Here is a 15,787-nt window from a genome sequence, read left to right as displayed (position 1 = left end):
AGAAGAAGAAGAAGAAGAAGAAGAAGAAGAAGAAGAAGAAGAAGAAGAAGAAGAAATAATATATTCAAGCCTAGTTAGTAAGGGTTTAAGACAGATGCATAAAGAAATTTATGCAAATTTCCCAGCATAGTCCCTAAGACATAGTAATTTCAAAAGAACCACAGCTGTTCTCATCTCACATGTTTAGCACCAAGTGTGTTATGTAAAATATGTAATTAATTCTGATTTATCATGTGAATTATACTATTTAAATTCATTATATTCGAGTTTTGGTTTTAGAAATTCATATATAACCATCTCCCACTGCTTTTTTAATTGCAAAAATAAAGGAGCAAACAGACTATAAAATACTTTCATTGAGTTACTAAATTAATTAGGACAAACTATGAATATATTTTAGTAAGAATAATAAAGTCTAACACATTGGTTTGCTAAGTGCTAATCTATCAAAATCATAACTCAAGTATATTTTAATAAGATACTGGATTTCAAGTTACTGGAGTATGATGGCTAATGTGTGAAGTAACACTATAAATTGAACAAAGTAAATTTTGTTTGACTAACATAGATGCTTCATGTTTTCAAGACCAGTTCAAATAGAGCAAAACGTAACTGGAATGATGAAGCAAACATGACAAAACAGGTAAATGTTTTTCAGGACGAAAGAGTAGATTAGTAACGTAAAATAGATGAGTATCAAATTGACACTACTTTCCCTACAGCTCACGACTACAATGAAGCCACAGTAACACATTTTCTCAACAAATTATTTGAGTTCATTGAAAACAAAGCCACTAAACTCAATTTTAATCAAGTTTTAAAACATCTTCATGCTGCTCAGGGAATTCCTGATAACTCTATTTTTTCTTACAATTGGTATTTTTTTTCCCTCCACTTCCCCTCTGCCTCCCTCCCCCCATTAAACTCTTCCCCTATTTCTATTCAGAAAAGAGCAGGCCTCCCATGAATATCAACCAAACATTGCATATCAATTTCCAGTAAGACTGGGTCCTCATCTCCTCTTAAGGTTGAATGAACAAGTCAACCCAGTTTGAGGAAACATGGGGTCCCCAAAAGAGTCAGAAACAGTCCCTGCTCCACTATTAGGAATCCCAAAAGAAGAACAAGACACACAACGGTCACATAGATGTTAAGGGCCTAGGTCAGTTCCATGCAGGCACCAATGGCTAGCAATTTAGTCTCTGTGAGCCCCTTTGAGCTCAGGTTAGTTGATTCTGTGGGAATTTTGTGGTATCCTCGACTGCTCTAGCATCTACAATCCTTCTTCCACTCTTTAGCAGGATTCCCCAAGTTCCTTCTAATGTTTGGGTTGTTTTAGAAGCCAGTTAGTAATCTGCCATGACTTCTTAGTGTCCAAGTAAAAAGTCACATATAATTTATTTAAATAACAAAAAAACCTATAAATTATTAAGGTTAGTGAGAGGATGAATATCTTAAGCTTATCTTAAATAAATAAATAAATAAATAAATAGTATCAAGTTAATGAATGCCAAAAGAAGTGTTTGATAAAGATTCAGGAGATTCTTCAAGATAACACAGACGTGATAGAAAGAACAGTGCAATTGCTGCCAAGGCCTGACTTCTCCATTGGCTACACCAGTTATATCCACTCCTAGATATTTTGTAAGGTGTTTTTTTCCTCTATGCATTTCAAAATAGATGAAGCAGCATTATATTGAAGGATGATGTCGGCTAGCAATGCTATACCCGTAATAAAGTCAATGCTTAGTTACAAAGCTTCAAAGGAGTCATTTTTTTTCTCTTCAATATGGTCAATGCAAATGATCTATTTAAGTTAAAGCAGATACACATTACCATTTCCCAAATCTTAGCATTCTCAGGCATTATGGGAAGTCTAGCTTATGTTGGATAAATGGATCAACAAACCTGTTTGACAGAATGTCTGTTTATAACATAAACTAAATATTTTAACGTTATTGTTGAGATCTACACAAAACAAAAGATACCCTTCAAAAATTGTTGTGTCTTTGGCAGTACACATAGACAGTCAAGAGCTCTGTCAGAGAACAAAATAAGAGATTATTGTTTCCATGACTACAAACACATCATTCATCCTGGCACAATGGGACTGTCATACATTTACTGACAACCCTTATTATTTAAAACGTGTATTTTGTAATTCTAAATCATTGATATACAGTGATTTATCTGATAGATCAGAGCAAAGTAATTAAAAAAATATCAGAGAGATTCCCCATTCTAAATGCCATTAAGACCACTAATAACTCATAGGGAGAAATCAAAATCTCAACATTAATTCATGTTTGGAAGAATTTCATTCCTAACTAAATAGGTAATTTAAAAAGATTGGAGATTTACATTGAGTAATTAACTGTACATGTGTTGATAATTCTCAGAGAATTCAAGTAGAGCCTAAAGATGTGGTTGCATTATTGCAATCCCATAATAATATTAAACATATAGGAATTCATTTACATTGACTAGCAAAGTAAGACCTTTTGGAGGAGGCAAATGAACTATTGAAGGAAAGGCAAAAAAACAAATATTTTTGAAGTGAAAGCAAATGTTTTGGAATATTGCATACACTTAGATTAAAAAGTGGCCAAAGTGTTGGAGAGTTGCCTCCTAGTTTGAAGGAAGTCCCACTGGTACAATGATATCAAGTACTAACAGAGAATACAGAAAAGAGATTAAAGTTTTCAATGAAATAGGAGACTTTAAGTTTTTGTTTTCTCATTCCAAATAAATTATGCAATACATCCCAAAATTCACCAACCACAGCCTGGATCAGACCTATATTATGCTAATGATATAAAATCCCCCATCAATATAAAGTTACAATTTGTTTAAGTTTCTGATATTTTATCATTTTAGGCTTAAAGTATAAACATTTAAGTATAACTGTTTTATTATACCTAATAACTGCAATATAAATAGTTTTATATGTTCAAGAAAAGTGAGATATTTATATGATATACATTTATGTTGTATTCCATAGTAAAATATACAATATTTTTATCATCTGATATTTTTACATTTATTAATGCTATGTGTAATTTAATATTATAACTAAATTAATAGGTCTAGTACCCATTTATAAGTAAGTGCATACCATGTGTGTCATACTGAAATCTGTACACCTAAAGAAGATAAACAAGAAAGAGGAGCCTGGGTAAGATGATCAACCCTCACTTAGAAAGACAAATGTGATGGAAATTGGATGTAGGAGAAAACAAGTAACAGAACAGGAGCCAACCACAGAGGGCCTCTGAAAGATTCTACCTAGCAGTGTATCAAAGCAGATACTGAGACTCATAACCAAATCTTTGGAAGAGTACAGAGAATCATATGAAAGAAGGGGGAGCTAGTATGACCTGGAGAGGACAGAAGTTCCACAAGGACCAATTATATCTGGGCACAGGGGTCTTTTTTGAATCTGAATCTCCAACAAAGGAAGATGTATTGATATAATCTAGAACACCTGCTCAGATGTAGCCCATGGTAGCTTAGTATCTAAGTGGGTAAAGGTAATAGGGAGTATTTCTGACATGAACTCAATGGAAGGCTCTTTGACCTCTCTGTCCCCTCCCAAACCCCCGAGGGAGGAGCAGCCCTTCTAGGCCACAGAGGAGGACTTTGCAGCCAGTCCTGAAGACACCTGATAAACCAGTATCAGATGGAAGGAGAAGAGGTTCTCCCCTATCAGTGGACTTGGAAAGGGGCAGGGAGGAGACAAGGGAGGGCGGGTGGGATTGGGAAGGAAAGAGGGAGTGGGATACAGCAGGGATACAAAGTTAACAAACTGTAACTAATACTAAAAAATAAAAATTTACTTGAAAAACATTTTTTCAGCCCTTTACTCTGAGGTAGTGTTTGTCTTTGTTGCAGAGGTGCATTTCCAGTGTATCAAAGCAGATACTAAGACTCATAACCAAACCTTGGGCAGAGTGTAGAGAATTATATGAAAGAAGGAGGAGTTTGTATGACGTGGAAAGGACAGGAGCTCCACAAGGACTAAATATATCTGGGCACAGGGGTCTTTTCTGAGACTGATACTTCACCAAGGACCATGTATGGATATAACCTAGAACCTCTGCTCGTATGAAGCCCGTGGTTGCTCAGTAACCAATTGGTTTCCCATAGTAAGGAGAACAGGGACTATTTCTGCCAGGAACTCAATGGCAGGCTCTTTGATCTCCCCACCCCCCAAGGGAGGAGCAGTCCTGCTATGCCACAGAGGAGGACTTTGCATCCAGTCCTGAAGATAACTGATTAAACAGAATCAGATGAAAGGGGAGGAGGTCCTCCCCAGTCAGTGGACTTGGAAAGGACCAGGGAGGAGATGAGGGAGGAAGGGAGGGAGGGAGGGTTTGGGAGGGAATGAGGGAGCAGGATATGGCTGGGATACTGAATTAATAAAATGTAACTAATAATAATAAAAAATCTTAACTTCCAAAAAATTTAATTAAAAAATTAAATTAATAAATGGTTCTCTGTGAGTTCCAAAGGAGAAGGGGTATACTAAGTTGGACACTATCTTGTGATTATTAAATATATCTTTATTGTTTTGTTTAATTATCACTGTATCAGTAATTATCAATCTGGTTACTACAAACTATTTCTAAGTGTTGCATGTCTATTAGAAACTTTTTAGGTACTGATGGAAAAAAGTTGACTAATAGTGAACTAAAGGTGTTCCCTGAGGTCACAGAGATACTATCTTAGTATGGCAGGTGTTATAGAGAGAAGGTAACATAGTACAAAATCTGTTTATGGTGATTTATGTATGTAGGAAAAAAAGAAACAGAAAGCTGATTAAAAAATAGAGCCAAAGTTTTCAGGCACAAGGAAGAAAACCACCTAGTAAAGACTTAATGGGAAGAAAGTATCCAAGTCTTGAAAGTCTGGAGAGAAAATCATTGCAATAGGGCTTCACTATGAACAAAGGCCAGGTTATAAGACTCCACACAATGGATCAGTAGGGTCCTAGGGTCCCTAGGGTCCTCCTTATTGTTTAGCTTCTTTAGGTCTGTAGATTTTAGTATGTTTATGAGGAGCTCTACAAGGAGACAAACAAAGCCCAAAAATCTGTGCCCAGGGGGACCTGAAGTGACTTATGCTCAAACCAAAGATCATGCACAGAGAAGACCCAGACACCCTGCTTATATGTAGCCCATAGCTCAGTCTCCATGTGGGTTCCTTAGTAAGAGGAACAGTGACAGTCTCTGACATGAACTCGGTTGCCTGGTCTTTGATCACTTCTCCATGGCAGGGTGACCTAGGCAGCCCAAAGAGAGAGAGGATCCAGGCAGTCCTGATGGGACATTCAAAATGATAGCAGAGCACATTTTCACTTCCCCATGTGAAAATTATATACCACAAAAAGCCAATTTTATAAAGACACATGAAACTACTATCTATTTTCAGAAGGAACAATGCAATTGAATCCAATTATAGATTATATGCAATTTGAGGTCAAATCAAACTTATCTTACCATCTTGGTTAGTGGATCACTACAATTAATGTTTAGCTCAAGAGGCATATTGTAATTTACTTGTTTGTTTGTTTGTTTGTGGAACGGCTTCTTTGTGTAGCCTTGGCTGTACTGGACTCACTTTGTAGACCAGGCAGGCCTTGAACTCATAGACATTTGTCTACCTCTGCCTCCCAGAGTGCTGGAACTACAGATATGAAATAGTGTGCCTGCCCAGATTATATTAATTTATTAAAATTTATTCATTTTGTATCCCAGCTGCAGCTTCCTCCCTCATTCCCTTCCAGTCCCACCCTCCCTCCCTCTTCTCCTCCCATGCCCCTCCTCCAGTCCACTGATAGGGGAGGATCCCTTCCATCTGACACTAGCCTATCAGATCTCATCAGGACTGGCTGCATTTGTTTTCCTCTGTGGCCTAGTAAAGCTGTTCCTGTCTCACAGAGAGGTGATGAAAGAGCCAGCCACTGAGTTCATGTCAGGGACAGACCCTGGTCCCCCTGACCAGGGTCTGTACACCAAAAGAAGATAAACAATAGGGAGGACCCTGGGAAATTGGTAGACATAAGAAGAGGGAAAACGAGAACAGATCCCTATTGTTGAGTCAGAGTATCTTGAAACTTTAAGTTCCAGGACTTCTGGGCTACAGATTATGATGATATCTTTTAAATTTTTATTATTATCATTCATTAAAATTTATTCAATTTGTATCCCCTCTGTGGCCCCCTCCCAAGTCCCTTATTCCTTAGACTAAGACTTAGACTCCTCTTAGTCCCACCCTCCTTCCCTCTTTTCCTCCTATGCCCCTCCCCTAGTCCACTGATAGGGGAGGCCCTCCTCCCCTACTATCTGACCCTTGCCTATCAGGTCTCATGAGGACTGGCTGCACTGTCTTCCTCTGTGGCCAAGCAAGGCTGCACCCCCCAGGGGAAGATGATCAGAAAATCTGTCACTAAGTTCATGCCAGAGAAAGCCCCTGACTTGGAGACTGAGTCTATGAGCTACATCTGAGCCAGGGTTTTAGTTCCTCTCTATGTATTGTTCTTGGTTGGTGTATCAGTCTCTGCAGGGCCCATGGGGCTCATGATGATATCATAATTATTTTTCTTTCCACTAAGAAGTTTCTCTATTTCATGAAAACTCAAGACTAAAGAAACACCTGGAGAAGGCATGTAAAATTGAGTTTGATTCTTTAAAAATATATTTCAAACAAGCAGTATTTAATAGGAAAATATACAGTACTATCAGCAAATTCCTTTGAGATAATAGCTTGTTTTCTGCAACACTTAAGGAAAATTGCTCATCAACAAAGGACAGGAGAAAAGAAAATGATACTTTCACATACTTGACATGATTATAGAATAATCACAACAATCATTTAAGACACACAGGTATACACACAACACATGCCTCTCAGATAAAACAGACTAATAATTTCATACTAAAAATATTTATGTCTGAATTTCCACAAAACTACTATGGTTTCAGGATTGATTTACATATCAAATATGTTTATTTCTCTGCATGACTTCCTTCCTCTTACTTGGCATGGGTGCTTCCTATTTGTGCTTTGTTTATAATATTGATTTTTTTATACCTTGACCATTAAGTAAAATAAGTAGTTAATATCTTGTGAACCTGATCAATGAATTAATGAATAAGTGAATGCTCATTTCTGTAAAATCTGTTCAACTAATCATTATTGTATACATATATAATATAAGCTATTTATCATTATTAGTCAGGTATATGTTGTATTTGCTCATAGTAAAATGCAGGTTTAATGGATTTTCCTTTTTGACAATGATCTCATCCATCAAACTCTTACCAGCTAGCTTATTATTGAAAGATAGGTACTCTCCTAATTAAGAGAGAGGACCCTGACTAAAACGCTCAATCCCCATCCTGAAAGGCAAAGGGGATAGACATCAGAAGAAAAAGAAAACAGGAAACAACCTAGGAAACTGCCACAGAGGGCCTCTGAAAGGCTCTGCCCTGCAGATTATCAAAGCAGACACTGAGACTTATGGCCAACTGTTAGGCAAAGTGCAGGGAATCTTATGTAAGAAGTGGAAAATAGTAAGATCTGGAGAGGACAGGAACTCCACAAGGAGAGCAACAGAACCAGAACACAGGGGTTTGAACACAGGGGTCTTCCCAGAGACTCATACTCCAACCAAGTACCATGCATGGAGATAACCTAGAACCCCTGCAGAGATGTAGTCCATGGCAGTGTAGTGTCCAAGTGGGTTCCATAGTAATGGGAAGAGGGACTGCCTCTGACATAATCTGATAGGCCTGTTCTTTGATCACCTCCCCCCTGAGGGGAGAGCAGCCTTACCAGGCCACAGAAGATGACAATGCAGCCATTCCTGATGTGATCTCATAAACTAAGATCAGAAGGAAGGAAAGGAGGACCTCCCCTATCAGTGGACTTGGGGAGGGGCATGCACAAAGAAGGGGGAGGGAGGGTGGGAGCGGAAGGGGAGGAGAGAGGGGCTTATGCGGGGATACAAAGTGAATCAACTGTAATTAATAAAAATAAAAGAATGTTTATTGCAACGTGGTTGGCAAGAGCAGGAAAGTGCTGCATGTTCATCAATAAGTAAAGTTTTGTTTAACAGTGATATGATCATACTTGGCCGGAATTTGTTGAATGGATTAGATCTAGAGCTGTTGATTTGGAAGTTTATTCATAGTATCATTAAGTAAAAAAGCAAATAGCAGAGAAAAAAAAAAGAAAGATAGGTGCTGTGTGACACTGACATCCAAACATTAGAGGAGAAAAACTTTTCCCATCACCTCCTGGACCATTATTTTTGGAAAGGAAGCAACATACTTGGGCTTAAACTAAACAGTGATGAGGAATATGATGGAAAAAAACATACTTTGTCGAAAGCAGAATTCTGAGTGGATGGCACAAATTTGTTCTTTTTTTGAGGCTCTTGGGAACATGTAGATAGTGCAAGGTCCTAGGTAACAATGAAAGAAAATAGTCCTCAAATCCTCAGAAGAGCAGTGGTGAATACCAAACTTTTCTGTTTTTTGTTCCTTTGTTTGTTCGTTTGTTTTTGCAAGCTATAAAGTCTGTTATTTTATTACACAGCAGTGGAAATCTACAACTCGAGATGACTGAATGATTCCCTAGAGGGAGCCTGTGTTCTTTCTAAGGATGGGTCTAATGTGACTGAACTTTGTATGGAAGTCTCCATAAGATGGTTGACAGCTGCATATACAAATTTGGTTGAAAAAACTATATTCTTTCTAAATACCATATGCCTTGTAAATAAAGATATTTACTTCTAGAAGGAAGTAAAAATAATTTCTAATGAATAAAACAATCTAGATACACCATAATAACATAAAAATAAGAATGGAATTTTGACAAAGGTCACACATACAAAATCTACAACAGCTGTTTAGGATTAATTAAAGTTATTGCTTATAGCATATTAGAGAATGTAATTTTAGAATTGACAGAAATTTCTGCATGATATTTTAATGCCAAGAAAAATAATCTTAAAACCAAGAATTTCACAGAAGAAAGAAAGAGACTTCTAAATGAAAAATTCAAGCTATTTCAGGTATACATTACTTTTTAAAACTTTAAACATATAATCAGAAGTATATTGGATCAGTTATCCTAATTAGTTATAAATTTCATCTTCATTCATTTGAAAGTGAAAAGGACTCATTGTCCAATGAAGAACAGTAATGCAGCATGTGCTAATAAATTTATTTATTTTATGTTATAGTTCAGAGAAGATATGTTTCAAAATACTATTTGCTTAAAAGCCTGTTGTTCAAATCTTTCTTTTGTTAAGTTTCTGAGGTTATCAGTAGTACCAAGAATTAATATAGTTATAGAAATATGTCATAGTAGCAAGGTCAACAGTAATCATATAGTGAACAATTAAAGGGAGACAGTCACCTAAGTTTATGTATGGATATATGTACTTGTGTGTTGTATTTGATTTGCTGTAATGTTTATAGCCCCATACATAGTTGAATACTTTGAACACATTTTGTTACACTAATCATTTAAATTAGCACATACTCTTTCAAATGTCTCTACAAAACAGCACTTTTAAGACTATTAGCTCTAAGTCAACTGCTTCTGACTATCAAAATTAATATTACATAAACAGTAAAATACCAAAATAGAGTGAATTAAATGCTTATTTTTATTTTCTCTTTGGCTCTCCTTTATTAGTTATTTGTAATTCATTTGTTTGGAAATTGTACGAGTATGTGACTTCTATCATAATGCTTTAAAAGCCTTTGCATTTTAAGACACTCAGACAGTAGCATGTGAATACACATGGATAATGTGTCTCGTTCTAAAGTAAACATTTCATCTGAAAGCCATGATTTATGTTTTGGTTAGCAGTTCAGTTTTGTTACTAAATAACAATAATTTCACATAATCTTAAACCAAATTGAAAGGGTAAATTTAGACTGTAAACCTAGTCTACCCAGAACAGGTTTATTTTAAAATGTTCTAAATTTATCTCTAAAGTATAAATAATTGCCCATTACTCTAAATATTCCTGTGTCAGTGAAAGCATGGCAGGAGGTACTATGCTAACTAAAGTTTGCCACAGTTTGAAGGCAATGTACTTACATGTACTATGTTATATCTGTCAATACTGACAAGATACGATTAAAACAGAAGAGTGTAAAGAACAATGATTGTTATCCCCTAAAGCTTAAAACTTCATTAGATCTATATGATATTGATGCTTCAAGAAAGTTGTGTTACTGTCGCTGAGTTCAAAGATGTCACCAAATACTATACTATGATATTATTTATAGAAGTGTTATTCAAAATGTGGCTTGAGGCTCCCACATGTGGAAATCTGTTCTTTTTTCCTCTTGACTTAGCAAACTGATGACACTGTCACCACACTGTCAGAAAGCTACTGGAAACAAATGCAAGCTTTGTAAAAATAAAACAGAAAAGTTTAAATAGGACAGTGCACTGAAAAATTCATCTATATGTAGTAAGGCTGAAAATAATATCACAATGCGGAAAAACCAACTGAGCTGCATGCTGTGGTGATTTATTAATGTTATTGTGTACTAAAATACATAAATTGATTTGCATGTAAATTTATTTGCTTACAATGATTATACTTTTCAAATCTAAAGAGCAGACGTCTTTGAATTTGAAAGTATACACAATTTCTAATATTTCCAAACTTGAACAAATAACTTTTGTTGCATTTTAATTTAACCTGTGATAATCCATTATATATACACATATGTGTGGGAGAGACATATCTAATAATTATTGTATTGATACCATACCACCAATCTTCTTACATACATAATGAACTAGAAACCATGAATAGCAAAATTTTCTTCAAAACTCAGTGCTGTTATTCTTCCAGTTAAATGGTGTGAAAACTAAGAGACAGAATGTAAAGTATAATGGGAATGGAATGCTTAAAATTCTTTGTGGCACTCAAAAGGCAAGATTGTTGGCTGTAGCTTTACTCCATTTTGTATGTGTGACTTGTATTACTACCTATATTGCTCCTAGGAGGATATGGGGGTGGCTGTAGCTGAAACTTTACTAGCATAGGTCATAGAGACTGAAGAGACCACCCACGAACTAGATTGGACTCCTATTGGAGGGAGGGGAATACCAACACACCCACAAAAACTTCGACCCAAAATTTACCCTGCCTACAAGATGTGCAGAGATAAATATAGAGTAGAGATTGAGGAAATGCCCAACCAATGCCTGGCCCAACCAAAGACCCATTCCATGTGTGAGAGCCAGCCCCTGGCACTATTAAGAGTGCTCCGCTATGCTTGTAGGTAGGAGACTAGCATAGCTGTCCTCGGACAGGATCCAGCCAGCAGAGGATCAAAGCTGGTGGTGAGACTCACAGCCAAACATTGGTCAGAGTGCAGGGAGTGTTATGGAAGAGTGGGGAGACTAGAAGAACCCGGTTGGCCAGGAGCTCCACAAGAAGATCAACAGAGTCAACTAGCCTATGTCAAGGGGCTTATGGACCATGGATCATGCATGGGCTCGACCTAGGCTCCTTATGTATGGGCAGAGGATGTGTAGTTTGGCCAACACATAGGCCTCCTAAAAAGGGGAGAGGGGGCTACCTCTGAAATGGACTCTGTCACCTGCTTTTAAAAAACTCCATCCTAGTGGGACTGCCTAACCTGGCCACCAAAGAATATGTCCCAAGTCCTGATATGACTTGATATTCTGAGTTGGTAGGGAGATGTTCCCCTATCTGAGGAGTAGGGGAAAGGGGTGAAGGGGAAGTGGGAAGGAGGATGGGAATGGGAAAGGAAGATGGAGAGCCTATGATCTATGATCAGGATGTAAAGTTAATTAATTAATGAGTTAAAAAGATAATAAAGTATTGTTTAAAATAAAATATTGCCTTAGGTCTGAATACTCATAATTTTTCAATGACACAATACCTAGACATAATACAGCCTAACAGATTTAGAACTAATAATAGTTACAAATGTTTTATTGCATTTTTCTATGAAATTATTTTTCCTTTACCTTTAACTAAGAATTTGAGTGTAGCTCTTTGTAACACGAAATATTTTCTGAAGAAAACATCCTGCAAATCTTTGGCATGTTCCAGTTTAGCACATGTTTAAATAGTAATAATCCCATAATCATTTTGAAGTATGGTTCCTCAGCCAATGTTTAATGCATGGTAATTAATCATGCCAATGGCTCCAAGTGTCACATTATAAATGTATTACCACACCCCTGTGTAATTGACCATGTAATCTCTTACAGTATCAAAATGTAAAGCTGAAGTGTGTTTCCAAATAGCCTCAGAATGAAACGCAGGATGCCGCGCTTCATTTCTTAATATTTCTCAGCGAATGTCATTCTGAAGGGACGGGTGATAGCCATATTGCTGAAGTGCTTGCCTCACGAGCACTGAAACATGAGCCAGGTCCCAGGATCCACGAGAAAGCTTGCTCTGTTCCGCCACATGGGCGTGTGCACTTCACATATATGTACACACAGAAACACACGTACAATATACCACATAGAGATTAAATAAGTAAACAAATGAATAAATAACATACATTAAATGAATTTAGAAGTGTTTTAGATTCACAGAGATGTTGACTACATTGTAAAAAGTTCCATGTGCATGCCATGCTCAAACATGCATAGTCTCATGAAGCATAAAGGATCTGCACCAAAGTGGGGCATGGCAGTGCTGGCATCTTTACCTGCTACTCACGCTCTGAAGGATGAACCCTCAAAAAGGTGGCAGGTACTAAAACTGTCTGGGTCAAAATATAAGATCAGTGCAACGTTCAGTGCTTGTCAAAGACATTTCAGTGTGTAGCAGATGTTTTTACCAGAAACTAACAACTGTCCGAAGTGAAGAAATAAAGGACATGTGGAGGTTTCAAACACAAATGAGACATCTGTGTTAGACCCTTTCTCAAGGCTCAGAGACTGTTGGGAAAGATAGAACAGAAAGACTGTTAGAGGCAGGAGATGCAAAAAGCTGGAGGAAATAGCGTGTTCTACAGAGGATAGACCAATGCACTAATAATATCATATCAATAGTGGTTGTCCTCAAAAGTCCTGCACAAGATCAAGCAAGTCTATATTCTTTAATGGAGTAGGAAGCTCATGAACCCCTACTTCTGAGTGAGGTAGTTTGGGCAGTTGATGTATGGCTTCTGATAGGTGGAACACTTGCCAGTGTGTGGTCCTACATCCAGAAAAACATGAAGAACACTTAATTGAAGTCAGTAGGTTATTAAATTAAAAAAATGGAATGTTTATGTGATAGATAGTAAATCAGGGAGGATAAGATGTTTGTTGATGATCAAAGTGCATTTTATATAATTACTTAAAATTAATAAATCAATTTTACTTAGTTTTTATTTGTTTTCTTTTGTTTTTAATATAATATGGACGTCGTGTTGTAACCTGCTTAAGTTCTATAGGCCCTCTGTTGGGACCTACTTTATTTAGCAAAACTATGGCTCCTCTGTTGTTCATACCTGCTGGAGCCTTTATCATATCATAAGCCATTTCGCCTTGAAGTCTCCATTTTGATTATGTCTCTATGGTTTTATTTCTCAAACTTTGTATATTTTGTTACCTGGACACTCTAAAATTCTCCATCTGTAGAACCAACCAAATTAAAGGTCAGTTAGAAACCCTTTGTCTAGCTAGTCATAATGATAGAATGTTGCTTCCTTCACTTGGACACCTGGTTGCATTTTGACTACCTGGCTGTTACTTACTTGGGGTTTGTTTCCTACACCCAGTTACAGTTTTGTTACCTAACTGTTACCTGCCTTAGGAGCAGACCAACATTACAGTCTGGCTCCTGAATCCATATTAGGGCCAGGACCAGACAGTTTCTGTTTAGCATTCAATAAACTTCTATTGAGTTGAGTCTGGTGTCTGAGTGGCCAGTGAGCGGCTATTCCTGAACCCTCAACAAGAAGAATCATGTCATATTCCATTTCCTCCTTTCACACTTGCATAAAATCAGCCTTGAAATCATTCAAATAAGAATGACTCAGAGCTCCAGTGGGGCAGTGGTTAGCGGGCTGTACTCATGTGAAATGTGAATTACTACTCTATTTAGTCACTTTTTACTTGATAGACCTTCATTATTTTTATGTACAATGTCTTATTGCCATGTTCACAAACAATAAGACGGAATTTTGTAAGTTCTTCATTGTGTCTGTATTAATTTATTTCACTGCTTATGACTTCATCACTACATCTGTGAAAGAATCATCACTGTTTCTGACAGAAACTCGATGACGGGCTCTTTGACACCAACCCACCCCCAGGGAGGAGCAGTCCTGCTAGGCCACAGAGGAGGACTTTGCAGCCACTCCTGATGAGATCTGATAGACTAAGATCAGAAGGAAGGAGAGGAGGACCTCCCCAATCAGTGAACTTGGGGAGGGACATGCGTGAAGAAGGGGGAGGAAGAGTGGGACTAGGAGGGGAGGAGGGAGGGGCTTATAGGGGGATACAAAGTGAATAAAGTGTAATTAAAAAAATTAAATTAAGAAAGTGTGACTTTATTTTGTCCCTGTTATTGGTTAGAAAGCATTACTTTTCTCAACACTGAGTGTGGTGTTACCACTGGTTTCCATAGAAATTGTTTATTAAATTTAATATATAAGCTTTTTTAGTACTTTGCTAAGAATTTATATGGGTATACTGTTTCCTTGTAATAATTTTGCTTTGTTATTATTTATTTGCTTTTATTATTTGTTATTTTTTTGTTATTTAACTTCATCGAATGTCTTGTGTTTACTGTATTTCCTTGAACAGTTTAGAAAGGTTCACTGAAAACAGCTAAACTATCACACCTAAATGCTTTTTATGACTCATCAGTGAACACAATGAAACTGCTATAGGCTACTTTGTATGGTTATTAAAGATCAACTTAATTATTTTAATATGAGTTCATGCAGATTATTATTTCTTATTTCATGTGTTTTCGTATTCTGACTCTCTCTAGGGTTGGTTCATTTCAGGCACATTGGTAAATTTGTAAGGTGTAAAGATTTTTATGATAATTTATTCATTCCTGTAATGCCCATGAGAGTTCTGATTTTTGACCATAGTTATTTGAATTTTGTTTTCTGTTCCTTAAATAGCCTTAAAGAAGCTTAACCATTTTGTAGATATTTCCTGCTCAATTTTTTGCTTTTTTTTTCCTTCTACTAAATTGATGATCTCATTTCTTTTATTGTTTTCTGTGATTCAAGATCTTACAACAAGAAAAAATGCTGTAAATCTGACATTCTTTTTGTTATTATTTGAAATTAATGATACTATAACACCAAATTAATCTCATCGCCATTAAGCTACACTTTTTCACTGTCTTGGTGTCTCTCTTAGGATTACACTTTGATAGAACAAAGCAGTGTATCTCTCAAACATAGAATAAGAGAAAAGATTCCTGTGCTCTTACATCTGGCAAAGACTCTCTGAAGTTATAGCATGAAAGTATATTTTACCTCTCAGCCACTCATCAGTCACTAAACATTTCATACTTATCTTCCAAATCAACAAGAACAATATTGAGAACCATATCTGTGTTTTGCTAATTAAGACAGTGAAAATCAAAACTAAGGAAAATGGTACAATGGTACTTAAAGTATTAGTTAAATTAGAATCAGACAAAGAATTCAATGGTTACACAGCATTATTTAAATATTTTTATATAGGATATGGGTATAACTTGAATAAATGAAATTCAACTAAATATTGTGACTGAACTAGTGAATCTCAT

At 36.6% G+C, this 15,787-nt stretch overlaps 1 protein-coding gene across 1 annotated transcript in view; it reads right to left on the bottom strand.

The window, feature by feature from the left end:
* The window catches only part of Ncam2 (neural cell adhesion molecule 2), a 319,248-nt gene extending 305,697 nt beyond the window's left edge, over positions 1–13,551 (bottom strand). Inside the window, exon 1 of the mRNA XM_055617845.1 lies at positions 13,521–13,551. Coding sequence (XP_055473820.1) covers positions 13,521–13,551 — 31 coding nt within the window. The remainder of the gene's footprint in view (positions 1–13,520) is intronic.
* Between the last annotated feature and the right edge of the window lie 2,236 nt (positions 13,552–15,787).

Source organism: Psammomys obesus, unplaced genomic scaffold (assembly GCF_907164565.1).
Source record: "Psammomys obesus unplaced genomic scaffold, mPsaObe1.curated_primary_1811, whole genome shotgun sequence".
NCBI classification, from domain to species: domain Eukaryota; kingdom Metazoa; phylum Chordata; class Mammalia; order Rodentia; family Muridae; genus Psammomys; species Psammomys obesus.
This window is presented reverse-complemented; position numbering and strand designations above follow the sequence as displayed.